This window comes from Cebus imitator, unplaced genomic scaffold, assembly GCF_001604975.1.
Source record: "Cebus imitator isolate Cc_AM_T3 unplaced genomic scaffold, Cebus_imitator-1.0 Scaffold376, whole genome shotgun sequence".
In the NCBI taxonomy this organism is placed as follows: domain Eukaryota; kingdom Metazoa; phylum Chordata; class Mammalia; order Primates; family Cebidae; genus Cebus; species Cebus imitator.
This window is the reverse complement of record NW_016107691.1, coordinates 1,582,794-1,594,900: the sequence shown is the minus strand read 5'-3', so window position 1 is coordinate 1,594,900 and position 12,107 is coordinate 1,582,794. Positions and strand designations below refer to the sequence as shown.

Genomic DNA, 12,107 nt, shown 5'->3' with positions numbered 1-12,107 from the left:
TTGAGACGGAGTTTCACTCATGTTACCTCCGCCTCCTGGGTTCAGGCAATTCTCTTGCCTCAGCCTCCTGAGTAGCTGGGATTACAGGCACGCACCACCATGCCCAGCTAATTTTTTTTGTATTTTTAGTAGAGACGGGGTTTCACCATGTTGACCAGGGACATTCTTTTATGAAGTTTAGCCCAGGAAGTTTTGTTTTGTTTTGTTTTAGAAACAGAGTCTCCCTATGTTGCCCAGGCTGGACTTGAACTCCTGGGCTCAAGCAATCCTGCTGCCTCAGTCTCTCAAAGTGTTGGGATTACACATGTGAGCCACTGTGCCAGACCTAGGAAGTAGTCTTTATTGGGTGAAAATTATCCAGGGTTCCCTTACCCATTAACCAGAGTAGATCAGTGTTCAGAAGTGCAGGCCGTGGGTGACATTTTATGTAGTGCTTCTTTCGGGAATAAACACTGAAAATATCAATTCCAGAGTAAGGTAAAAATTATTTGTATTAATATGTTAACATCCTTGTGGACATTGATGTTTATTGATATTTCTAAAAACCAGTAATAAACATGGATTGATTAAATACAAAATTATATCTGGTGGTGAAAGAGACTGGAAAACACTGTCAAAAACACGATAATCAGATAGCTATGAAAACAACTGCATGTATTTGAAAGTAATTTAATAATGCACAGTTAACAAAGGACATCGTATAGTACATTTAATTTTTTTTACAACAGGTACGATAAGGTAGTTTTCCTGTCCTTTTAATTAAAAATTATATTTTTATCTTTTTTTTGCAAAAGCAATATATACTTATTGAATTTATGAACACAAAAAATAGAAGTGGAAGTCCCCCAAAGTCTCACCCCACAAAAGTAACAGATACCTTTTATTGGGGCAAGAAGCCCATTTTGAGATATCATATTTTCAGAAATAAAAGTTTTTTCCTTATAAAAGTAGACTAAGTGACAAGTTTTTGCTAGCAGCAAACATCTAAATAATCTTATTATGTGCATTTTTTTAATAGCTCTCAGGAAGTTAGCATTAATTCTACTGTGAGTTGACAAAGGGCAAAGCCCCTTTCTACTCTGTGTACGGGATGTGCCTAATTAATAGTTACCTTGCCCCCTTCCCCCCCATACCCCGTAAAGCTATTCTGTAGATAAAGATCACCAGGGGCATTAGCTTCCAATACAGAGGGAAATGATCCAGCAAACTAGGTATCAGACTAATCAAAAATACTGTACAATGATGATTGATACATAATGAAAATTGGTATTCATAAGGATGATCTTTGATTCGCCAACTAAGATTAAATCCTCATCTGGGTAGTTTTAATGTTGAATAGTATAATCTAGGGTTTTAGAAACGGGCGACCCACATATATGAAAAGGGTTAGCTGTAAATATATCTGCTAACTCAGCTAATTTATTAACTGGAAGGCACCATTCTGAGTAACTTGGACGTCCTTGAGAAGTCACATTCCGATTTGCTTTCAGATGTATCACTGATGCACTGAATTGTTTTTCTCTCAGCAGAAATAGATTTGGTCATGTTTGAGTCTTCCTGCAGCTCAGCCTCCCAAATAAGATGGCAACTCAACTGTGCTGCTTGAATCCCTGACCTCGATGGCATTAGCAATAACTCACGAGTCAGTGCTATCAATGTGTGCCGGTGTTACCTTAGCTTATGAAATATGTGGGGGGAGAGGTAAAGTCTTAAACAAATGGGTGCATATATCATATGTAAGTTGCACCACAGTAGAGTTGCTTTCAAACAAATTCTGAACCCACGAATCACTTTAGGGAGAGGGAATACCGGCCATGACCAAGTTGTGTGAGATGATTAGTACGCTTTGGGAAGCAGCCCCCTAATACTGCAAAGAAGTTGCGTTCATTTATCATCTTCCAAGCATAATCTAGGCTTCTGGCAAATTAGACCCAACCACTTTGTTCTACATTCAGCTGCAGGGGAGTGAACCCTCCTAGGGATTCCCAACTCCCTCTGAAACTCCACCCTTCTGGAGGGCTTGGAAATGGAAGGCACTGTAGAGCTTATGCCATGTCCCAAGATCCTCCACCTGAGCTAGTAACGGTTAGCCCCAGAAACAAAGTCCCCTTTTGCTGGAACTGCCACCACTAGCTTCCCCCCTTCTCTTAGCCTCAGTGTGGCCCTTTCCCGCGGAGGGCCTTCCCCATTGGCCAGCCAAACACAACCGACTGCGGCAGCCAATAGGAGCCGCTCTCCTGAACATTCAGAGGATGGGTGCTCGTGGTGTGATGAGGGGAGGTTGGCGCCTGGTACGCGCCCCCCTACATCTGGCAAGTCCGTGACAGAAACAGTAACACCACCCCCTACACACGCACACGCGCGCCCGCTGGCTCCCTCCTCTCAGCTGTGCAGGCCCCCGACAACCCGCTGCGTGTCTTGGCAGCGCCCTCCCAGGCTGCCTGGGGCCTGCGAGTGCACCTGCTCACTCAATAAGACAGAGCATCCCTTTATGCCTAGGTGGGGGTAGAGGGGACAGGGTAACGGAGACGGGGGACCCGGAAGGCTCCGCTCAGCTGTCCGCTGCTCCCGAGGTGAAAGAGGTGCCTCCGCCCCCACCCCACCCCCGCCGAGTCGCGTTGCTCCAGCAAGGTCGAAGTGATCCAGTGATGCCTTAGGGTGCAGCTCTTTGTCCTCCCCAGCTGCACTCGCTGCCCGCTGACCCCATGCGCTCTGAGCCAGTGGGGGCAGGGAACCCGAAACTTATAAATGGGGGCAAGAAGAAAGAAGTCTATCCGGGGTGGCGTGTGCCGTTGTCCCCACCCCCTCCCTTTCCTCCTGAGGCTTCTTCCCTCCGGTCCATCCCTGGAGTGCAGGCAGGGGACGGTGTGGACCGACGCGCGGCGTCGGCTGGAGCAGCGCCGTAGGGTCCTTCGCCCAGAGCATCAGGTCCGAGGGTACACACAGGCAGAAGGCTCGCAGCTCGTCCACTCTCCTCTCTCTCTCCTCCTCTCCCTAGCTTTTGTGTTGGTGCCTCCGAGCTGCAAGAAGGGTGTGCTGAAGGAGGAGGAGGGGGGCCGGGGTGAGAGGCACCCCCTTCACGCGCGCGCGCACACGGTGTCGGCGCACGCTCACACGGGCGGACACACACTCACGCGCGCACACACACGCACAGAGCTCGCTCGCCTCGAGCGCACGAACGTGGACGTTCTCTTTGTGTGGAGCCCTCGAGGGGGTTTGGGGCCCCGGTCCGGTCCGGGGGAGATGGCGCAGCCCATCCTGGGCCATGGGAGCCTGCAGCCCACCTCAGCCTCCGGCCTGGCATCCCTGGAGCTCGACTCATCGCTGGACCAGTACGTGCAGATTCGCATCTTCAAAATCATCGTGATTGGGGACTCCAACGTGGGCAAGACCTGCCTGACCTTCCGATTCTGCGGGGGTACCTTCCCAGACAAGACTGAAGCCACCATCGGCGTGGACTTCAGGGAGAAGACAGTGGAAATCGAGGGCGAGAAGATCAAGGTGATCCAGGGGGTCAGGTTCAGGAAGGGAGGAACCTGGGAGGGGACCTCGCTCGAGGCATAGCTCTAGCCCAGGGTCCAGCGTGTGGCGGTTTCGCCTCTTGCTGAGCCAAAGACCCTCAGCCCCTCCTCACCCCTTTTCACCTCTCTCAGCGGGGCCCCATCCCCACCTCACTCAATTTTTTAGGGAGGGCGAGAATGGTGGCATTCTTACCCTTTGCCCCTGCCTGACAGGTCCTGCTGGGAAAAGCATGTTGGATCCCATCCTTGACCCCTAGCCAGAGCAGCGGCACCTATGGGCAGAGGGAGGCAGGAGGCATCTCTGGGTCCTAGTCTGTGGGATGGATCCCAAAGCACTTCACACATCCTGAGGTCTCTTCTACCTCTTGGGTGCCGATAGGCTGCAAAACCCCACTTTGGCTAAGCCTCAAGGCGTTAAAAGGAAGGAAAGGATGGAAATTCATGGAGAATGAAAAAGCTGTTTTATTTTAAATTGCAGCTGAAAGTTAAGATTAGGACTGAGTTGAGATGGGGTGGAGTGGAGTGGCTGTGGCAGAAAGCCATGAGCCCTTTTGAAGAAATTGAGGCAGGGTCACCAGCCAGCCCTTTGTAATTGACAAAACTTGTTCATTTGGAACAGGGCCCCTGGAATGGTATCTTCTTTACTTGTCTGGGGTATCTAATACAAGAACTGCTCCTTATTCATTCTGTTGGTATTGTCTTCAGAGGGTCTTTGTAAAAATGCAGAGTGACTTAACCAGGGACCCAGGGAAATGCTCAATCCTCTCCCTCCATAAGTTTATGTAATAGGTGAAGTGCAAATATTCTTGTCTGACCATTTGTGCTCACCTTTCATGCAGAAAAGGTAGAAACCTGAGATGACAGGAATATGTCAGTGTGCAGGAGATGGCAGAAGGGAAGACATAACAAGGGCAACTTTGTGTGTCAGGGAGCAGAGGGGGCCTTTATAAAGGCACTGGGATCACTGAAGACAAATCTAGGCTCACAGCTGGTCTTTCCTTGAGCCTGTGGTTGGACCCTACGCAGAATCAGGGTGACAGTAAGCCTCCTTCTTGCTGGTCAAACGGCCACAGTGACCATAAGTCCCCTCTTCTGAGTGACATGGAGAGAAGAGCTGAGTGACTGATGAAACACTTGAAACTGTGTAAGAGTCCTGACTCCTTGATTATTAAAATAAATGTGTTCTTAAATTGGCTTCAGAAACTGGGCCAGCGCACTAGATGTCAGGAAGATGGACAGCTCAGTGCTGATAAGGGAGAGCCTCAGGGTCAGGAAGATAGAACATTATTTTGAAATTGTGATCTTTTTGGCCCCTTGCATTTTGGAGGAGAATTGCTACATTTCCTTTTAAAGTCAAAGGCGGTATCTGTCTCTGTCCTTTCCTGGGGCTCTTATGTTGACATTTGCTTGGTTAGGACTTCCCTAGTGTGTCTAGCTTCTTTAATGTAAGGCTATAAGATTCTAGAATTTCTAAAACATGCCTTTGTAATCCAAAGTAGAAATATCTTTACGGATGGGTTCTTAAACCCTCAAAAACCTTAACGTTTAATGTTCTTATTTGCTTAAAATCAAGTGTTACAATGAGCTAAAGAGTTCTCTGGATTTAAAAGGTGGGAAATAAATCCATCTGAAATTTAGATGGAGAAAAAGGAGGTATTTGGGGATCTAAAGGAGGGAGGAGGAAGCTAGAAAGTGAGGAATGGGAGATGAATACACCCAGTGGCCTTGGGGGAATTTTTAAACCATTTCTTCTCTTCCAACACCCCAGTGCTTAACCAAACTGGATTTTATAGTCTCTGCCAAAGGCTCCAGACTTTTTCCCAGAGGGCAGAGCCTGTGACAGTGTGACTCACAAGAAACAGAACTCAGCACAACACCACGTGCAGATAAGTGCTTAATAAAGGCTTTTTTTGGGAAGATGATATTTTCAAGAGGACAAAGCCTTGTGACACGGCTCATGGAGGAGTCCTGTGAGGGCAGATTCCGAAGGAACTCAGAGTGGCACGTGGGAGTGGGGAGACGGTGACCCTGCCTCTTGTAAATCTGCTGCAATCTCAGGGCCAGAGCTGGCAGGCGAGAGACCAGCATGTCTGTGGGAAGACAGCAGAGCCTGGCAGCTAGCACGTGATCTAGATAGGAAAAGATCTGGCCTCACACTCTGGCTAGCCTGAAGTTGTTCAAGGAATACGTGCCAAAGCCATGCTTGGAGATGACTGCCAAAGGCTTCTCCCTTTGGGAGAGAGAGAAAAGTCCAATGTGACAGTCCGAGGTCACCCTAGACCACAGCCAGCAATAGAAGGCTGTAGGGCTGTAACATACCAGCCCTTGCAGGAGAGCGGTAGAGAGGTCTCAGCCAGCTCTTCTCAGTCCAACAGCAAGGGTGTGGCCTCTTCTGGGCGGCCTCCCTGTGTCCCAGGGTAACACATACATGAACCCCTGCTAGGGACAACTGATTTGGTGTAGTTGGAGCCACGCTTTAATTAATGATCAAGGCCATCCCTAGGGGGAAGCCCCGTGTGCTGTCTCCAATCATTATGTTTCCCACCCCCACCCCATCACAGCATTTGCAATTGAGTCCTGATGAACTCAATTGTGTGAACATCAAGAAAAGCCTCCAATGAGTAGGCAATAATAGTAATAATAATAACTTCTTAACTTCTACGTAGCGAATAAGCAAAGAGCCCAGGCTAGGCACTTTCCATGCATTATCTTATTTGCTCCTCACAGCAGCTTTATGAAATCAGCACTATTGTTATCATTCCCATTTTATAGATAAGGACATTGAGACTGAGAGAGATGAAATAACACAATGGCACATGGATCTGAGCTTCGGTCTTCCACTCTTGAGCCCAAGCACTTCGCCACCTCACTATCCTGCCTTTCCTGTGACAGGGCCACAATTTCAACCCACATTCAGAGACCATACCCTTTACCATGACATTCCACTCTAGAGGACAATATTCAGCCCCATAGATTGGGGGAGTTTGACAGGGGGAGGTAGAATGCCAGGCAGCCAGTCTTGCTCTCTCTTCTAGACCAAGAACTCAGGGTTATAGCTCAAGGACCCAGGAGCCTTTCAGATGTCCCCTTCAATTTGCATCCAGGACACACAGAACCCACCTGGTTTTACTTTTTTTTTTTTTTTTTGAGATGGAGTTTCACTCTTCTTCTCCATTTTCTTTTTATTTATTTATTTATTTATTTATTTAAACAGGAGCCCCCCTTGTCACCCAAGCTGGAGTGCAATGGTGGGATCTCGGCTCACCGCAGCTTCAGCCTCCTGGGTTCAAGCAATTCTCCTGCCTCAGCCTCCCAAGTAGTTGGGATTACAGGTGCCCACCAACACTCCTAATTTTTATATTTTTAGTAGACATGGGGTTTCTCCATGTTGGCCAGGCTGGTTTTGAACTCCTGACCTCAGGTGATCCACCTGCCTCGGCCTCCCAAAGTGCTGGGATTACAGGTGTGAGCCACTGTGTTCAGCCCTGGGTTTACTTTTTGCACCTTGACTGTCTCAACTCAGGTATGAGAGTCAGAGAATGTTCAGAGATAAAAGAGACTTTACAGATTCTGTAATCCAATGTCCTCCTCCTTCAGATAAGAAACTGAGACTCAGAGAGGGAAAGTGACTTGCCCAAGATTACACAGGGCCAGGCCTATAACTCAGGTCTCCTAATTCCCTTTCTGGTGCTCTTTCCACACATCATGCTGCCTGGCTTAGAAGAGCACAAAATCCTCCCTCCAGCCTAGCTTCATGATCCATCCAACCTACAGGTTATCTATGACAAGGACCCACAAGGACATCATAAGGGATAGCTGACAGTCTCTCCTGCCATCAGCCTAGGAAGGGTGGAGGCATCCCCAACCCCAAAGGAAGGGTGGGGCTTCCCTTAATGACTATGATGTGTCTGTCACCTACAGATGTAGTTAAATTTAGCCTGTCTCCTAAATGCACTGGAAAATGCCGAAAAGGGGTGTGTGGGGGGGGGAGGGTATATAGTAGAGAGGAGGCTAAGAAACTTATTTATTTATTTATTTTTTTGGAGATAGAGTCTCACTCTGTCACTGGGCTGAAGTGCAGTGGCGCAATCTAGGCTCACTGCAACCTCCGCCTCCTGGGTTCAAGCGATTCTCCTGCCTCAGCCTCCCGAGTAGCTGGGACTACAGGCATGTGCCATCACGCCCAGCTAATTTTTGTATCTTTAGTAGAGACAGGGTTTCACCATGTTGGCCAGGATGGTCTCGATCTCCTGACCTCGTGATCCGCCTGCCTCAGCCTCCCAAAGTGCTGGGATTACAAACGTGAGCCACAGTGCCCGGCAATTAAGAAACTAATTTTTGAACCATTCTTTGTAAATTTGCATGGAAGCTGCACTTCTGTCTATAATAGTTTGGTTCCTTTCACAGGCTGGGCACTCCCTGTGCCCCAGCCCTGGGGACCATTCAAACTGCAGGTCAGCTGTGGCTATGGGCAGGTACAGCTCAGGACTGTGAATTTCTGTTCCTCTGCTGATCACTGGGGGAAAAAAAAAACACCTTCCTGTGTTACATTATCAAGCGGATGGAGGCTGAGCTAAGCGTTCCTCGGAAGCTGCCTGCAGTCAGAATGACATCATGTCTTCTTTAGGGCTTCTGAGCTTCTATCTTCTGCCAGTTAGCTTAATGGTTAATTATCCATCAGTGTGAGTTTCTCTGTCTCCCTTGCTGCTTCTTTCTGTGTAAGAGTTTCTCTTTGTCTCTGTCCTCCTTTGCCATTCTCTGTGTCAGCTTTGTGAGTGGATCTTAGATGCAGATGGGACAGACCAGCTAGTTGAAAACAGGTTTCTTTTAAACTTTTCCCATCATCCACTGGGGCACCTCCAAAGGTTACAGATGAATTTGTCTCCTTTTTTTTTTTTTTTTGTACTTCTACCCTCCCCCATCAGCCTCCAACAAAAGGACATTCATGCCTCATCTCTAGAAAGATGTCAGTCATGTTTCCTAGGGAAAAGAAATCCCATCAGCTAAGAGCACGTGCAGGGGGTGGAGGGCTTGCTGAAGCTCACTCAGGGAGGGCTGGCACCCCGAAAATAGTTCAAAAGGCTAATTTCTCTTTGGCAGTTCCCCACACTGTGCCCCTCCATCCTCCTCCAGCACCCCATCAGTCCGGGCCTTCCCCCCCACCACTACCCATGGCCTGTTGTCAGCATTCCTCTCTCCTCCCCCTCCCCATTGGAGAATTTGCAACTGCAACCGGAGGCTGAGGTTGCAGTGAGCTGAGATCACGCCATTGCACTCCAGCTTGGGTGACATGAGCGAAACTCTGTCTAAAAATAAATGATTAAATAAAACCGGGTGGGCTCCGTGTATCCTGGATGCAAATTGAAGGGGACATCTGAAAGGCTCCTGGGTCCTTGGGCTATAACCCTGAGTCCCTGGCTTAGAATAGAGAACAAGGCTGGCTGCCTGGCATTCTACCTTCCCTGTTGAATTACCCCAATCTATGGGGCTGAATATTGCCCTCTAGAGTGGAATGCAGTGATAAAGGGTACAGTCTCTGAATCTGGGTTGAAATTGTGAACTGTGCCTTAGATCTGTCTCACCTTCGAGAAGCCAAGCTTTCTGTGTTTTCCAGGATAAGAAATCAATGGACCCAGGGCACACGGGAACCATACCAACAGAAGAGGGCTTGATGGCCTTTCTGAGACCAGAGAAACAACTAATATTTGCAGAATACTTTACATATTCCAAAAGCCCTTTCTCATGTGTTATTTCACTGGATCATCCCAGCGACCATAGGAGGATCAAGGTCCCACTGTAGAGATGAGAAAAATAAGGCTCAGTTCAGGGAGGTTAAAAGATGTGTCTGGTGTTTACTCAGCTTCTACGCGGAAGAGCTGGGATGCTTGCTGCCTTTCCAACAGTGCCTGTTCAAGTTGCTGCCCATCTAGACTTAATGGTGGAGGTTTCAGGCCATGAAAGAAGGGAGAGTGTGTATTAGGCACTGGGTCACGTACTTACAAGGAATACTAATCCTCACAGCATCCCTACCTGATTACTATTGTTACCATCACTTACCAGATGAGGACACTGAAGACAGAGAAAGTAACTTACCTAAGGACACCTAACTAGTACATGACTTGGGCCAAAATCTGCACCCAAGTTGATTTGACTCCACTATACTCCACTGGCTATCTGAGAGAAACAAGGACCTGGGGTGCACGTATGTGGCTAAGAGGCAGTCTTCACCCCATCCACTGTATGCATGTGGTGCCCACAGGAAGGGAGGAAAGGGTGAGAGGAGAGGCAGTTGCAAAAGAGGAAGGAGATGCTTTCACTGCCTGGCGGGGGCACAGGAGTTTATGAAGATGCTGAGAACAAGAACACCTAACTCTCAAACAAAATGAGATCACTGTTAGGCAAGGTGGCTCACGCTTGTAATCCCAGCACTTTGGGAGGCTGAGTCAGGATGATTGCTTGAATCCAGGAGTTCCAGATCAGCCTGGGCAACATAGGGAGGATCCTATGTCTACGAAATTAAAAAAAAAAAATGAAAATTAGCTGGATGTGGTAGTGTGTGCCTGTACCCAGCTACTTGGAAGGCTGAAGAGGGAGGATGGCTTGTGCCTAGGAGGTCAAGTCTGCGGTGAGCCATGACTGCGCCACTGCACTCCAGCCTGGGTGACACAATGAGATCTTGTGTGGAAAAAAAGAGAGAGAGAGACAGAGAGACAGACAGAGAGACACAGAGCAGGGGGGCAGATCACTTGAGCCCAGGAGTTCAAGACGAGCCTGGGTAACATGGGGAAATCCCATCTCTACCAAAAATACAAAAATTAGCCTGGTGTGTGGGTGGGGGTGTGTGCCTGTAGTCCCAGCTACTCGGGAGGCTAAGGTGGGAGGATCACCTGAGCCTGGGGAAGTTGAGGCCACAATAAACAGAGATCGTGCCATTGCACTCCAATCTAGGCGACAGAGTGAGACCCTGTCTGAACTTATTTTGTTAAATGAGATCATTTCGTGTGTTTAGGGAGCCTGCCTGCTGTGATCTTCCTTTCTGATGGTTCTGAGGCCACACCACTGTTTCTTCTATTTTCTGCTGTGAGCAGCCTGCTTCCTGGCCCCCCTCTCACCGCAGACATGTCTGCAAAGAACGCAGGGTGGGGTTTATAAAGATCTGGAAGGGAGCAGTGCCTGCAGTTTAAATTCAAAGCATCCAAATAAAAGTGTCAAGGCTCCCAATAGTGTTGGAAAGGCAGAAGAGGTGTCCAGCAGTGAGGGCCCTCCTGGCAGTTCCGGCAACATGGGTGGCGTATGCAATTACGAAGCCAAAGAAAAGCCAAATGGCCAACCTCACTCAGTCTCAAACACCTCACACACTCCCACCCGTGTTCCTGCTAGTGGCAGGTATTTTTAGAGTCCTGAGCTCATGGTGTTAAAGCATCTGCCACATGCCTGAGGGCTGGTAGGGATTCAGCCTTCTTCAGAGGCAAGAGGCAAGAGTTAAGACTTCTAGGGGGTGGGGTGGGGAGTGGGGATCAGGAGCCAAGTTGTAATGATATTCCTGGGCTATGCCTGCTGTCTTCTTACTGAACTCCGTTCCTCCGGTGGTCTGCTCTCTCTTTCTTCCTGTTCGGAATACCACAGAGAGGGGGAAGAAATGAAAACCTTTTCTATCTCTGCCTGCAGAAGCAAATCAGTCTTTGAAGACTTGTGTTTTTTCTGTGTGCTCATGGTCAGATGTTCCCTCTGAAATCATCTTGGCAGCTACCTAGGATCCCAGACTGTTTGTAGTTTTAGTGGTTCAGGCCATCACTGCCTTTTGATAACATGGCTGCTGTTGATAATGATGATGATGACAACCTCAGTGACGAGTGTGGTCTGATGCAGAAAAAGACTGCTTACAGTCTTGCTGGAGAGCTGCCAAGACCACTGACGAGACAATTAGAAAACATCAATCTATTTGAAATGGTATGATGCAGACTCCAAGTGCAACAGAGATTCCTAAGAAAAGAGAACTGAAGGGAAGCTGGCAAAGGTTTGAGGAACAAGCCAGAGGCATGAGCTGCACCTTGAAGAAGGGGTGAGATCTGGATAGGGCAATGATAGGTCAGGCGATTCTATAGGGAAAGAGTAGACTAGCATGACCCATGGTACAGAGGAGGGAATCAACCAGGTGTAACTGAGTAGTTTGAAACCAGGTTAGGAAGGGTCAAATTATGGCACAGAATTCCATTTGTGGAGTCCATGTGATGGCACACGCAGTAGAGGGCTACAGTCGTTTCCTGAAGAGGTGGATGGCATGCTGATACCAGCAGGGATTGAGGAAAGCTAGTCAGAAAGCAGTATTCAGAGACCAGGTGCGGGGACTCATGCCTGTAATCCCAGCACTTTCGGAGGCTGAGGCATGTGGATCACCTGAGCTCAGGAGTTCGAGACCAGCCTGGCCAACATGATGAAACCCTGTCTCTACTAAAAATACAAAAGTTAGCCAGGCGCAGTGGCACATGCCTGTAATCCCAGCTACTTGGGAGGCTGAAGCAGGAGAATTGCTTGAACCTTGATGGTGGAGGCTGCAGTGAGCTGAGATCATGCCACTGCACTCCA

The 12,107-nt window shown here is 48.4% G+C and overlaps 1 protein-coding gene across 1 annotated transcript in view; it reads left to right on the top strand.

Annotated features, from left to right (window-relative positions):
- The first annotated feature begins 2,620 nt into the window (after positions 1-2,620).
- The window catches only part of RAB33A (RAB33A, member RAS oncogene family), a 12,455-nt gene continuing 2,968 nt past the window's right edge, over positions 2,621-12,107 (top strand). Inside the window, exon 1 of the mRNA XM_017507514.2 lies at positions 2,621-3,501. Coding sequence (XP_017363003.1) covers positions 2,749-3,501 — 753 coding nt within the window. The 5' untranslated portion in view covers positions 2,621-2,748. The remainder of the gene's footprint in view (positions 3,502-12,107) is intronic.